The 15,877-nt window shown below is 43.3% G+C and overlaps 1 protein-coding gene across 6 annotated transcripts in view; it reads left to right on the forward strand.

The window, feature by feature from the left end:
• Positions 1-15,877, forward strand: part of sumf1 (sulfatase modifying factor 1) — a 203,638-nt gene that overhangs the window by 60,296 nt on the left and 127,465 nt on the right. For 4 of the 6 annotated variants that reach the window (XM_070895732.1, XM_070895736.1, XM_070895731.1 and 1 more), the window contains exons 4-5: positions 7,295-7,377; positions 13,983-14,108. In XM_070895732.1, coding sequence (XP_070751833.1) covers positions 7,295-7,377; positions 13,983-14,108 — 209 coding nt within the window. The remainder of the gene's footprint in view (positions 1-7,294; positions 7,378-13,982; positions 14,109-15,877) is intronic. The other 2 variants (XM_070895734.1, XM_070895733.1) reach the window with 1 other exon arrangement.

Raw genomic sequence — 15,877 nt, forward strand, 5'->3', positions numbered from 1 at the left:
GACTGCGAATTAAATATACCCTGTTAGGAGGTTTACAGGAAAGGTTGGGAAAATGGCAGAGGGGGAGGAGTAGCCTTAGTGATTAAGGATGAAATCACTTCAATGATAAGAGGATATATAGAAATGTCAGTAGGCAGTGGAGACTTTATGGGTAGAATTAAGAAATAAGAAAGGATTTAACATTGTAGTGGGAGTTGTGTATAGACCCTCTGGTAGCAGCTGTGAAGTGCTCGATTGTATAAATGTAGAGATTACGCAAGCGTATTGTAAAGGCAGAGTGGTTTTAATGGGGGATTTTAACTTTAATATGGATTGGGATAAGCAGACTAGTAGCTGTCAGAAAGGTAATGAATTTCTTGTGTGTCCAGGATAGTTTTCTACAACAATATGTCCTCAAGGCAACAAGAGGGCATGCCATATTAGATTTAGTTAACAGCCTAACCGTGTGTGAACATTTATCCAACAGCGATCATAACATGTGATATGGTACGAAAGCACAACTGTGTGATTACTTTTGAGGTGAATTACAGGACAATCAGACCCGAGGATAAAAATATCACATAGGACCTTTCTGAAGTGTCCTTAATTTCTTGCATTTGGAAATGAGATTGAACGGTTATAAATGAAGTTATAAAAGAGCTACGGAAAAGGAGTATCATAAGAAAATTGCAATGGATATGAAAATCAATACAAAGAAGTTTTACAATTATATTAGGAAAGAGAGGGTAGTCAGGACTGATAACTGTGATATTGGGGGGAAAATTGCGGTCAGAGGCTTCCTTCAGACGAATGCCTACGACCTGAAAAAAATCTACGAAAATATCTGGTTGTCCCAGAGGAACGTAGAATTGCGGTCAGAGGCCTCCATTCGCTGTGCAGCATATGGGAACATGTCCTCCAGGACCGTATATGTATCCCAGAATCACGTGGGCCTGGATCACCAATCACTACCTAGTATTCTCATTGATAATAATGGGAGCTCCATTTTTACGAGTTCCCATTACTATCAATGAGAATACCCTCCTAAAATAAGAAACACAGTACAATAAATTAAAAAAAAAACTCACATATTTAAAATTAATTGAAATTGAATATAATTAAACGTTTTAGACAAAAATATATTTTTGAAATTTATTTTTATGTGTTTTAATAGGATTAACAATAAACTTACCTTTAATGGACAGGGTTTTTAATATAAAAATGAGTGAATACATTTAATTTTTCTCTACTTTAAAATCTTACACTGGTAAAAGTAGGCTATACGCCTGTTTTTACCAGGCATAAGAGTTTGAAGGACATTCGCTGGGTACGAGTTGGGCAAATGGCCCCGTCTCTGTCCTGCGGATGTCCTTCCTCCAGGGATGCATTGGATCTGTCAAAAGTATTTTTTGACAGATCGGAAAAGTTGGTTCTCGGCGCATGCGCGTTGTGAAGCCTCGCCAGGTGGGTGCGCACATCGGGCGCACCTGGCGAGGCTATAATTTTCGGCCCATTATAAGAACTTAAGAAATAGGAGCCGGAGTAAGCCATACGGCCCCTCAATCCTGCTCCACCATTTAATAAGATCATGGCTGATCTGATCTGATCATGGACTCAGCACACTTTTATTCCAGGTGTGGCCTCACCAATCTTGCTGCAGCAAGACTTCCCTGCTTTTATACTCCATCCCTTTTACAATGAAGACCAAGACACCATTGGCCTTCCTGATCACTTGCTGTACCTGCATACTATCCTTTTGTGTTTCATGCACAAATACCCCCAGGTCCCGCTGTACTGCGGCACTTTGCAATCTTTCTCCATTTAAATATAACTTGCTCTTCGATTTTTTTTCTGCCAAAGTTCATGACCTCATACTTTCCGACATTATACTCCATCTTCCAAATTTTTGCCCGCTCACTTAGCCCGCCTATGTCCTTTTGCAGATTTTTTTGTGTCCTCTCAAATTGCTTTTCCTCCCATCTTTGTATCGTCAGCAAACCTGGCTACGTTACACTCAGTCCTTTCTTCCAAGTTGATACTGGTTGCCAACCAGAGAATGAACTATTTATCCCGACTCTCTGTTCTTTGTTAGTTAGCCAATCCTCCATCCATGCAAATATATGATTATAGTTAGATCAACCCCATGAACTTTTATCTTGTGCAGTAAACTTTTATGTGGCACCTGGTCAAATGCCTTCTGGAAGTCCAAATACACCACATCTACTGGTTCCCCTTTATCCACCCAGTTCGTTACATCCTCAAAGAACTCCAGCAAATTTGTTAAACATGATTTCCCCTTCATAAATCCATGCTGACTGTGCCTGACCAAATTTTGCTTTTCCAAATGTCCTGCTATTGCTTCTTTAATAATGGACTCCAACATTTTCCCAACCACAGATGTTAGGCTAACTGGTCTATAGTTTCCTGCTTTTTGTCTGTCTCCTTTTTTAAATAGGGGCGTCACATTTGCAGTTTTCCAATCTGCTGGGACCGCCCCAGCTTCCAGGGAATTTTGGTAAATTACAACCAATACATCCACAATCCCTGCCGCTACTTCTCGTAAGACGCTCGGATGCAAGCCATCAGGTCCAGGGGATTTATCTGCCTTTAGTCCCATTTATCTTACTGAGTACCACCTCCTTAGTGATTGTGATTGTGTTATTATCAATGATAAGGAAATGGCGAACATGTTGAATAATTACTTTGCGTCCGTATTTAAAATAAAAGAGAATAGCATGTCGGAAATCCCAAGGAAACTAATATTGAATCGGGGACAAGGACTCAATAAAATTAACGTAAGTAAAACAACAATAATGAAGAAAATAGTGGCGCTAAAGAGTGACAAATCTCCAGGGCCATTTGATTTCCATCCCAGGGTTTTAAAGGAAGTAGGTGAGCACATTGCAGATGCCCTAACTATAATCTTCCAAAGTTCTCTCGATTCAGGAAAATTGCGCATGTCACACTGCTGTTTAAAAATGACGAGAGGGGGAAAGCATGGAATTATAGACCAGTTAGCCTAACATCTGTTGTTGTGAAATTACTAGAGTCTATAATTAAGAATAGGGTGATTGAACATCTCATACATTTCAGTTGATCCGAGAGTGCCAGCATAGATTTGTAAAAGTAGGTCCTGTCTGACAAACCTGATTGAATTTTTTGAAGAGGTGACTAAAATAGTGGACAGGGGAATGTCTGTGGATGTTATTTACATGGACTTCCAGAAAGCATTTGAGAAAGTCCCACATAAGAGACTGTTAACTAAGCTGGAAGCCCATGGAATTGAGGGCAAATTATTTACCTGGTTAGGAAATTGGCTGAGCGACAGGAGTCAGACAGTAGGGATAGTGGGGTGGTACTCAGATTAGCAGGATGTGACTAGTGGTATCCGGCAGGGATCTGTGTTGGGTGTCAATTATTCACAATATTTATTTACTTAGATGATGGCATAGAAAGTCATATATCCAAATTTGCCGATGATACAACGATAGTTGCATTGTCGGCAGTGTAGATGAAAGCAAAACATTACCAAGGGATGTTGATGGATTAAATGAATGGGCAAAACTGTGGCAAATGGATTTCAATGTAGGCAAATGTGAGGTCATCTACTTTGGACCTAAAAAAGATAGAACAGGGTAGTTTTTAAATGATGAAAAACTAAAAATAGTAGATGTCCAAAAAGACTTGGGGGTCCAGGTACATAGAGCATTAAAATGTCATTAACAGGTCCAGAAAGTAATCAAAAGGGCTAATGGAATGCTGGCCTTTATATCTAGAGGACTAGAATACAAGGGGATAGAAGTTATACAGCTATAGCTATACAAAACCCTGGTTAGACCACAGCTGGAGTACTATGAGCAGTTCTGGGCACCACATCTTAGGAAGAATATATTAGCCTTGGAGGGAGTGCAGCTTGGGTTTACCAAAATGAGACCTGGACAGAAACATATAAGATTCTGACGAGACTGGACAGGTTAGATGCGGGAAGAATGTTCTCGATGTTGGGGAAGTCTAGAACCAGGGGACATAGCCTTAGGATAAGGGGTAGGCCATTTAGGACTGAGATGAGGAGAAACTTCTTCACTCAGAGAGTTGTTGACCTGTGGAATTCCCTGCCGCAGAGAGTTGTTGATGCCAGTTCATTGGATATATTCAAGAGGGAGTTAGATATGGCCCTTACGGTTAAGGAGATCAAGGGGTATGGAGAGAAAGCAGGAAAGGGGTACTGAAGGAATGATCAGCCATGATCTTACGGAATGGCGGTGCAGGCTCGAAGGGCCGAACGACTTAGTCCTGCACCTATTTTCTATGTTTCTAAGTTACGAGGAGAGATTACATAAATTAGGGTATATTCCCTAGAATTTAGGTTACTGGGTGATTTGATCGAAGTTTTCAAGATATTAAGGGGGAACAGATAAGGTGGATAGATAGAAACTATTTATGCTGTTTGGGGGTTCTAGGACTAGGGGGCATAGTCTAAACATTAGAGCCAGACCTTTCAAAAGTGATTGGAACTCTCTTCTGCAAATGGCCACTGATGCTAGATTAATTGATAATTTTAAATCTGAGATTGATGATTTTTTGTTAACCAAAGATATTAAGGGATATGGGCCAAAAGCAGGTTTATGGAGTTAGGTCGCAGATCAGCCATGATCTAATTGAATGGCGGAGCAGGCTTGAGGGGCTGAATGGCCTACTCCTGTTCCAATGTTCCTCTGAGGTCCCTCAAGGATCTATCATTGGACTCCCTCATATTTCTCATCTTTCTGCTGCCCCTCGGCAATATCATCTGAAAACACAGAGTCAGTTTCCACATGTATACTTGTCATTGTCTTCGGACCCACCAGAAAATCCATTCCCTCTCTACCAACTCCATCCATCTCCCTACCATCTGTCTGAGGCTGACCCACACTGTTCGCAACCTTGGTGTCCTATTTGACCCTGAAATGAGCTTCTGACCACATATCCATGCCATGACTAAGATCGCTTAATTTCACCTCTAACATTGCCCGTCTCTGCCCCTGCTTCAGCTCATCTGCTGCTGAAACCCTCATCCAGGCCTTTGTTACCTCTAGACTTGACTATTCCAACGTGCTCCTGGCTGGCCTCCCACATTCTACCCTACATAAACTAGAGGCGATCCAAAACTCGGCTGCCCATGTCCTAACTTGCACCAAGTCTCATTCACCGATCATTCCTGTGCTCGCTGACCTCCATTGGCTCTCGATTAAGCAACGCCTCGATTTCCGAATTCTCATCTTTATTTTCAAATCCCTCCATGGCCTCGCCCTTCCATATTTCTATAATCTCCTCCAGCCCCACAACTCCCTGAGATGTCTGCGCTCCTCTAATTCTGGCCTCGTGAGCAACCCTGATTTTAATCGCTCAGCCATTGGTGGCCGTGCCTTAAACTGCCTCGGCCTCAAGCTCTGGAATTCCCTCCCTAAACCTCGCCCTCTCTCTACCTCTCCTCCTTTAAGACACGCCTTAAAACCTATCTCTTTGACCAAGCCTTTGGTCATTTGCCCTAATTTCTCCTTAAGTGTTCAGTGTCAAAGTTTCTTTTTGTCTTCTAACACTCCTGTGATGTGCCTTGGGACATTTTACTATGTTAAATATAAGTTCTTATTGTTTAGGTCGGGAGTTCCAGGATTTTGACCCAGCGATACTGAAGGAATGGTGATATATTTCCAAGTCAGGATGGTGTCTGACTTTGCGGGGATTTTGGAGGTGGTGGTGTTCCCATGCACCTGCTGTCCTTCTAGGTGGTAGAGGTCGCGAGTTTGGAAGGTGCTGTGGAAGATGCCTTGGCAAGTTGCTGCAGTGCATTTGTAGATGGTACACACTGCAGACTTGTAAAGGGAGTGAATGTTTAAGTTGGTGGATGGGGTGCCAATCAAGCGGACTGCTTTGTCCTGGATAATATCGAGCTTCTTGAGTATTATTGGAGCTGCACTCATCCAGGCAAGTGGGGAGTGTTCCATCACACTCCTGACTTGTGCCTTGTAGATGGTGGAAAGGCTTTGCGAGTCAGGAGGTGAGCCTGTTCTTGTAGCCACAGTATATATGTGGCGAGTCCTATTAAGTTTCTGGTCAATGGTGACACCCAAAATGTTGATGGTGGGGGCTTGACGAAGGTAATGCCAATAAATGTCAAGGGGAGGTGGTTAGACTTTCTCTTGTTGGAGATGGTCATTGCCTGGCACTTGTGTGGCACGAATGTTACTTGCCACTTAGCAGCCAAAGCCTGAATGTTGTCCAGGTCTTGCTGCATGCGGACATGGTCTGCTTCTTTATCTGAGGAGTTCCCTTTTGTTCAGACCCTACCCAATCTTTGCTTCTGGCTTCTTTTCTATTTATCTGTCATCTTTCGGTACCTCCTGCAATGGGCCAGGTTATGATAATGAATCCTCCTTGTCAAATTCCAGATATAAACTAATGTCTTCCCATTCCATTGCATCCTAAAAGTTATTTTAAAATATATTTTTGATGGGGCTAAAACTTTTATCAAGTAAATTTTCCTTTGTCGCGATTTAGGGACAAGTTTTTGCTGAGGTGATCCAAACTCATTATACACAGAACCCTTACATCTGCCAGATGGAAGAGGCCTTCATCCCAATACTTCTCAGGTGACTGTACAGTCCAATATGGGAATTACAATTTCTTTCGCAGGTGGGACAGATAGTCATTGGAGGAAAGGGTGGGTGGGGAGTCAGGTTTGCCGCACGCTCCTTCCACTGCCTGCGCTTGTTTTCGGCATGCTCTCGGCGACGAGACTCTCTGTACTCAGCGCCCTCCCGGATGCTCTTCCTCCACTTAGGATGGTCTTTGGCCAGGGATTCCCAGGTGTCGGTGGGGAGGTTGCATTTTATCAAGGAGGCTTTGAGGGTGTCCTTGAAATGTTTCCTCTGCCCACGTGGGGCTCGCTTGCCATGTAGGAATTCCAAGTAGAACTCTTGCTTTGGGAGTCTTGTGTCGGGCATGCGGACAATGTGGCCCACCCAACGGAGCTGGTCGAGCGTGGTCAGTGCTTTGATGCTGGGGATGTTGGCCTGATCGAGACACATATATTACAATGCCAGTATCCAGCCAGTTGCAGCTGGAAACAGTAAAGAAAACAATGCGGTCTGTGCGCCATTTGCATCTAACTGGAGAGCTTCTGTGGCAAATCCCTCTTCTGCAGAGAAAGGCGAGGATGCAGATTTCCCAATGTTTTCTCAGCACTCGGGCAGGGTTCTTTATCTCTTGAGGAGGACCAAAAATGTCTTAATTCTGCTGTAAGATTCTAAACCCAAGATGGTTTCCTCTCTTGTAGGTTGCAGCAGCACCATGGTGGCTCCCTGTTAAAGCAGCCAGTTGGAAACATCCCGAAGGTCCTGACTCCAACATTACGAAGAGGTAACTCTGAAACAAAAGTGTTCCTCACATCTGAATTATTTTTTCTCGTCCGCCCTTGTGTGTTGAAAATATAATAAGAACATAAGAAATAGGAACAAGAGTAGGCCATACGGCCCCTCAAGCCTGCTCCGCCAATTCAATAAGATCATGGCTGATCTGATCATAGACTCAGCTCCACTTCCCCGCCCGCTCCCCATAGTCCCTTATCCCCTTTGCAATTTGAAAGTGTAAAATGACTTGAGAGTTTTTTAGGCCACACATTTGGTTGACCAGTGTCTCTTGCCCTCTGGCTCCCTCCACCCCAGGAAATGATAGTTCCCCGAGTTACCAAGTCAAGCCTGTTTAGTTGGGGAAACAAAGTTCAGTGCCAGTTTTCAAACAATGTACCATTTGTTTTCAATCAAAATATTCTGTTCTGTAGAAAGTGTTCAACTGGACACATGGTGGTTGTGGAAAAACTATAAAGAAAGTGAACTCTTAAAAGCTGGGGTGGTGTCAGATCCACTTTGACATGAGCTCAACACATATTTGGCAGACCTGATGCATTTTTGCACCACAAAAAACTCTGGTGAGTTGGCACCACCATTCAATATGATCATGGCTGATCATGCAACTTCAGTACTCCATTCCTGTTTTCTCTCCATACCCCTTGATCCCTTTAGCCGTAAAGGCCATATCTAACTCCCTTTTGAATATATCTAAGGAACTGGCCTCAACAACTTTCTGTGGTAGAGAATACCACAGGTTCACAATTCTCTGAGCAAAGAAGTTTCTCCTCATCTTGGTCTTAAATGGCTTACCCCTTATCCTTAGACTGTGAGCCCTGGTTCTGGAGTTCCCCAACATTGGGAACATTCTTCCTATATCGAACCTGTCCAATCCCGTCAGAATTGTATATGTTTCTATGAGATGCCCTCTCATTCTTCTAAATTCCAGTCAATATAAGCCTAGTCGATCCAGTCTTTCTTCATATGTCAGTCCTGCCATCCCGGGAATCAGTCTGGTGAACATTCACTGCACTCCCTCAATAGCAAGAATGCCCTTCCTCAGATTAGGAGACCAAAACTGTACACAGTAGTCAAGGTGTGGCCTCACCAAGGCCCTGTACAACTGCAGCAAGACCTCCCTGTTCCCATACTCAAATCCTCTCGCTATGAAGGCCAACATACCATTTGCCTTCTTCACCGCCTGCTGTACCTACATGCCAACTTTCAATGACTGATGTACCATGACACCCAGGTCTCGTTGCACCTCCCCTTTGCCTAATCTGTCACCATTCAGATAATATTCTGCTTCCCTGTTTTTGCCACCAAAGTGGATAACCTCACATTTATCCACATTATACTGCATCTGCCATGCATTTGTCCACCCACCAAACCTGTCCAAGTCACCCTGCAGCCTCTTAGCATCCTCCTCACAGCTCACACTGCCACCCAGCTTAGTGTCATTTGCAAACTTGGAGATATTACATTCAATTCTTTCGTCCAAATCATTAATGTATATTGTAAAGAGCTGGGTGCCCAGCACTGAACCTTGCAGTACCCCACTAGTCACTGCCTGCCATTCTGAAAAGGACTCGTTTATTCCTCCTCTTTGTTTTCTGTCTGCCAAGCAGTTCTCTATCCACATCAATACATTATCCCCAATACCATGTGCTTTAATTTTGCACACTAATCTCTTTTGTGTGGGAGCTTGTCAAAAGCCTTTTGAAAGTCCAAATACATCACATCCACTGGTTCTCCCTTGTTCACTCCACTAGTTACATCCTCAAAAAATTCTCGAAGATTTGTGAAGCATGATTTCCCTTTCATAAATCCATGCTGACTTGGACCGATCTGTCACTGCTTTCCAAATGCATTGCTATTACGTCTTTAATAATTGATTCCAACATTTTCCCCACTACCGATGCCAGGCTAACCGGTCTATAATTCCCTGCTTTCTCTCGCCCTCCTTTTTTTAAAAAGTGGGGTTACATTAGCTACCCTCCAATCCATAGGAACTGATCCAGAGTCTATAGACTGTTGGAAAATGACCACCAATGCGTCCACTATTTCTAGGTCCACTTCCTTAATTACTCTGGGATGCAGACTATCAGGCCCTTGTGATTTATCGGCCTTCAATCCCATCAATTTCCCTAACACAATTTCCTGACTCATAATTATTTCCTTCTCGCTAGACCCTCGGTCCCCTAGTATTTCCGGAAGGTTATTTGTGTCTTCCTTCGTGAAGACAAAACCAAAGTATTCGTTCAGTTGGTCTGCCATTTCTTTATTCCTAAATTCACCTGATTCTGACTGCAAGGGACCTACATTTGTCTTCACTAATTGTTTTCTCTTCACATATCTATAGAAGCTTTTGCAGTCTGTTCTTATGTTCCCTGCAAGCTTACACTCATACTCTATTTTCCCCCTCCTAATTAAACGCTTTGTCCTCCTCTGCTGAATTCTAAATTTCTCCTAGTCCTCAGGTTTGCTGCTTTTTCTGGCCAATTTATATGCCGCTTCCTTGGATTTAACACTATCCCTAATTTCCCTTCTTAGCCATGGTTGAGCCACCTTCCCTGTTTTATTTTTACTCCAGAAAGGGATGTACAATTGTTGAAGTTCATCCATGTGATCTTTAAATGTCTGCCATTGCCTATCCACCGTCAGTCCTTTAAGTATCATTCGCCAGTCTATCCTAGCTAATTCACATCTCATACCATTGAAGTTACCTTTCTTTAAGTTCAGGACCCTAGTCTCTGAATTAACTGTGTCACTCTCCATCTTAATGAAGAATTCTACCATATTATGGTCACTTCCCCAAGGGGCCTCGCACAACAAGATTGCTAATTAATCCTCTCTCATTACATAAGACCCAGTCTAGGATGGCCTGCTCTCTAGTTGGTTCCTCAACATATTGGTCTAGAAAACCATCTCTTATACACTCCAGGAAATCCTCCTCCACCGTGTTGCTACCAGTTTTATTAGTCCAATCTAGGAGGAAGAGGTTGAAAATTATTTAGCAATTTGTGGTTGTTGCACCTTGTTGTGCTAGGAATTCTGTGTGCTTAAAAATCACATGGAATATCTTAAGGAGTCTTATAATATGGATAAGAATAGGAATGCACATTAGAAAATTGCATTGTGTATAGGCAGGTTGAAACCGTAGCAAGGGAATTGTCAAAAGTCCAGAAGTTTCAGGGGCCACAAGGGGATGAAAACATCTTTAAATCCTGTTAAATGCTTAAGGAGTTTGCCAAGAAATTGTTCTGTAAACTGTGGATAAAAATAGTCACTCGGCAAATTTATGTGGGGCGGCTCATTTAATCATTGATTCGGTAACTCGTTCCAAACAAAATGCTCGACGTATATTTTACACAAACAAAATCTGACTGCTGAAGTTGTTTGTTGTTTGTCGGAAAAGCTCGGCAGTGAATATGTTTGCTGTTCGGAGCGTTTTTAAATCAGTGTGTGTTCTCGCCTATTTAAACATCATGCTTGGATCGGAACTTCTTTGCAATAGGAGAAAACAGCACGTTGCACTTTGGTGTCCACTCGTTGTCAGCCAATGGCTCTTTATTTTTCTTCTGATTCCACACTGTCTGTGGATAAGTAAGAAGCTTCTCATTAGCTTCAGAACCTTGAGGGACACTAATAGTTCACGGAGACATGTCAAGCATTTGAAAACTGCACATTTTGGTCCCGGCCATGTTTATAGTAAACTATGAAAATCTGCAAACGCTCGAGAGCACGAGAGGCAGTTGTGCAATTGAAATCTTCACCTGCACGTTCTGTATGGCTGAATTATTGTAAACTGAGTTGGGGTTCACAGATTTCCGTGCGGTTTAGAATGGAACATCTGGACTGTCGCACAATTAATTGTTTACTTTAATTCTTGACCCCCTTCTCTACTGATTTTCTGCTGGTTAACTACTGGAAAATCAGAGCTGAGCTCAAGTCCCATTTCTTAATGCAGTTGATCCATCTTCTCTGGGACAATACCCCTGTGCGTTATTTGTATCAGTACAAAACCCTGCAGCAGCATGTTTCCACTTGGCTGCAGTTGGATTAGGTCTTTTTATATTTCTGCCCATCCATCTTCCAATCTGTGGGCAGCAAGAGTTGTTGGATAATCCATTCGCAGTTTTTTGCCTAGACTTTGGCCTAGAAATTAGAGTAGGCTGGAAACGCGCTGGCCAAGGTTAATGGCCGCCCGCAGAAAGAGTGCAGGCAGCACCGGTATTTTGGTGCTGCCTGCTAATTTACACGAGCCGAGCTGAGAATCTGTGGTGCGACGTGCTCTTTCTGGTGCTAAGCTCAGCACGGGGGCCGAAGGTCGCATTTTACCACTTGGATTTAAGGCGAACGAGGAACAAACGAGTCAACCTGTAGCCCATCCATGGAAGGTGTTTATTGCAGCAATTTACCTGCCACCCACTCACCAATCCGTCAATGTTACAGTATTACAATCAGTTCTCGTGGAAAAAGCTCTTGCTGTTTAAAGCACATCAAAGTGACGCAAGCAAAGCTCCCGAACCTACCAATGGAAGTGTGTTTTCTTTTAGATCAGCTCGGGCTCCGGCTTGCAAACTTTTGAGAGCGAAAAAGGGTTCGGCAACCTGTTTATTCATTTGTGGGGAGTTTGTCGACTGCGCTGGAAAGCCTGCGGTTTGATTGTATGTCGGGTTTTATGGAACCCTGCTTTTCATTCTAGGAGGAGAAAGGGGGAGGATGTGAGTATAAAACAGGGCAAAAGTCTGTACACCTCATTGCGCTGAAGAAGGCACGCAGCATTCAGTGATGTTTAAAGAGAAAGCATTCCCTGTGGGTCCATTGCTAAAAGAGTACATTGTTCATTTTTTATTTTGCCATTAAGCCAAGATGGCCCATTTAATGCTTTCAAGGACTCTCTACTATCACTTTACCCACATCTCATTCAAAAGGAGTAGCAACTAAGCAAAGTTATTAATTTTAACTGATTAAATTTTCATGAAGCAGGTAGAAAAAGATACAGCACAGGAACAATCAAATCAAGCACTTTGTAGTTTGTGAAACCATGATGCTGTAGTCATAATGTTATTGACATGCTACAGTCACTTTATCACTGGCTTAGGAGGGTCTGGTAACTATGGACCTTTTACTGTTCCATGGTGAGGAGAGAGTATTCCTAGCTGATAATTTAAAGATTTTGAATCGACACTTCAGAAATCAGGGATCGAGACACTAAACATCCATCGGTGGTTCCTAATCCAAACCTCAAGCTTTCTCTTACACTCACTCCGTTATAATCAGTTGCAATATTCTGCATCTTCCCATTTGTTACAATCTCAGCCAGGACAGTTTCAAATAAGCAAACAACCAAAAAAAAAGATTCATCTTAATACCTACAAAATCCAAGGGTTATCTATCAAGACCTAGGTTACTGATTAATATAAACACTGTATTAGCTATGTGGAGGTAATGCTATCCTTACATTCTGGTTGTCTAAGTTTGTCACATGGAGTGTCCTCAGGGGATTGCTGTGTACAATGGTGAAGCGCTGTAGGTGGCATTGGAGAGGGTGGTGAGAGGAGCAGCGAGCTCCAAAATAGATGAGCAGGTGTCAATTCGGCGTTGCATGCCACTTGACATCACTATCCTACTAATTAAAATACTTTTGCCGATTGCAGGCAACGACAGCAATGGCGGGACCTGCGGGCTGGTGTGGTAGCCGCCATTTCTTTCCCCTAAAAGGGCCGTAACGGCCAGCGCTAACGCTCTCAATTTGTAACCCCTTGGGTTTGCTCCAATAATGGGTGTCCTGAAATCCATATGCATTTATGGTTGGTCATCCACCAACAATGAGTTCAAAATTAATTTCTCACTTGCAAGGAGAAACTAGACTCCAATCATTCCCGTCATTCAATTATTCATTTTTCGCTGCAGTTAATAACAGACATACTTCTGTCTCTTAATGCAATGGGTTTAGCCCTCTGAACTCACTCATAGAAACCTACTGAGTTGCCTTAAGGTTCCAGTTGTTCCAGTGAAGTCATAGGTGCTATGTGAAACCCCCAACCCATAACATCATTTCCATATGGGTCATAAAACCAACATTATGGGAGGTCAGGTCCAGAAAAAGTGCTTTAATTGTTTTAGTAGGATTTCCCAATAGCTTATCTAAGTGGCAGATACTGAGCTGTACAAACTAAGGAGGTCCAACATTTGATCCCTGATCCATGGTTGATCTAAGCTCTCTATGATGCCAGGGTCTCTTTGGTTTGCCTCCAGTAGTGTCCTTGGGCTAAGAATGTGAAAAATCATCCAGGGTTCCCATTCTTTTCTGCCATCCACCAATTGCAGATATGTGTGAATGTTGGGTTCGGACCAAATCTGGTGCGGCTGTGAGAGTCTCTCCAACTGAATAACTGCAGACACTTGAGTAATTTTAACCCCCAATCCGACACTTCCAGGGTTAATGGGGACTAGGTGGGGTGGGGAGGTGGCAGGCAGCCAACCTGTTGCAAAGGTAACAAGGACAGCAGTGCTGGAAAGATATGTTCCTTTCCAGCACTGCTTGTGGGCCAGGAGGAGCAGGAATGTTTCAGTCCCGGTGCAAAAAGCTAATCTTCTCCCCTGCCTTAGGAATTCCGCCCCCCAGCCCCACACACACTCCAGGGGGATCAGCTGTAGCAGTTTGATACAACTAAGCAGCTTTCTGGGCCACTTCAGGAGGAAAGTTAAAAGTCAACCACATGTAGGCCAGACCAGGTAAGGGCAGCGGCTTTCCTTCCCTAAAAGACATTACGTAACCAGTTGAGTTTTTACGGCAATCCAACAGCATCATAGTCACTTTTCCTGATGCCAGCTTTTTACTTCCAGATATTTTTTTATAAACCTCAAACTGCCAGTTAGAATTGTAGAATAGTGCAGCACAGAAGGAGGCCATTCGGCCCATCGAGTCTGTGCAGGCTCTTTCAAAGAGCTATCCAATTAGTCCCACTCCCTAGCTCTTACCCCATATCCCCCCCCCCTCCAATATTTTCTCCTTCTTAAGTATTTATATAATTCCCTTTTTGAAGGCGACTGTTGAACCTGTATTCACCACCCTATGAGGCAGTGCATTCCAAATCCTAACCACTGGTGCTCTTCCTCATGTCGTCTATTGCCAAGCACCGTTATTTTGTGCCCTCTCGTTATCCACACCTCAGCCATTGGAAACAGTTTTTCTTTATTTACTCTCTCTAAACCCTTAATGATTTTAAACACCTCTATCAAATCTCCTCTTGGCTTTCTCTGCTCCAAGGAGAACAATCCCAGTTTCTCCAGTCTATCCACATAACTGTAATTCCTCATCCCTGGAACCATTCTGGTAAATCTCGTCTGTATCCTCTCAAAGACTTCACAGCCTTCCTAAAGTGTGGTGTCCAGAATTGGACGCAATACTCCAACTGGGGCCGAACTAGTGTTGTGTATATAGGTTTAGCATAACTTCCTGGCTTTTGTACTCTCTGCCTCTATCTATAAAGCCCAGGATACATGTGCTTTATTAACTGCTATTGTTAACCTGTCCTGTCACCTTCAAAGATTTGTGCACAAGTACCCCTCAGATCTCTCTGTTCTTGCACCTTGTTTAAAATTGTACAATTTAGTGTGTGTAGTCGTCTCATTCTTTCTACCAGAATGTATCGCCTCACTTCTGCATTGAATTTCATCTGCCACATGTCCACCCATTCCACCAGCCTGTTTGTTTGCTTGAAGTCTATTACTATCTTCTTCACTGTTTAATACGCTTCCAAGTTTCGTGTCATCTGCAAATTTCAAAATTGTGTCCTGAACCACCACCACCACCCCGCCACCCCCAACCCCAAATCCAAGTCATTAACATAGAAAATAGCTGCAGGAGTAGGCCATTCGGCCCTTCGAGCCTGCACCACCATTCAATAAGATCATGGCTGATCATTCCCTCAGTACCCCTTTCCTGCTTTCTCTCCATATCCCTTGATCCCTTTAGCCATGAGGGCCACATCTAACTCCCTCTTGAATATATCCACAAACTGGCATCAACAACTCTCTGCGATAGGGAATTCCACTGGTTAACAACTCTCTGTGAGTGAAGAAGTTTCTCCTCATCTCAATCCTAAATGGCTTACCCCTTATCCTTAAACTGTCCCCTGGTTCTGGACTTCCCCAACATCAGGAATAATCTATCTGCATCTAACGTGCCCAGTCCCGCCAGAAATTTATATGTTTCTATGAGATCCCCTCGCATCCTTCTAAACTCCAGTCTCTCCTCATATGTCAGACCAGCCATCCTGGGAATCAGTCTGGTGAACCTTCGCTGCACTCCTTCAATAGCAAGAACATCCTTCCTCTGATTCAGAGACCAAAACTGAACACAATATTCCAGATGAGGCCTCACCAAGGCCCCGTACAACTGCAGTAAGACCTCCCTGCTCCTATACTCAAAACCCTAGCTATGAAGGCCAACATACCATTTGCCTTCTTCACCGCCTGCTGTACCTGCATACCAACTTTCA

The sequence above is a fragment of the Pristiophorus japonicus genome, chromosome 12 (genome assembly GCF_044704955.1).
Source record: "Pristiophorus japonicus isolate sPriJap1 chromosome 12, sPriJap1.hap1, whole genome shotgun sequence".
In the NCBI taxonomy this organism is placed as follows: Eukaryota; Metazoa; Chordata; class Chondrichthyes; family Pristiophoridae; genus Pristiophorus; species Pristiophorus japonicus.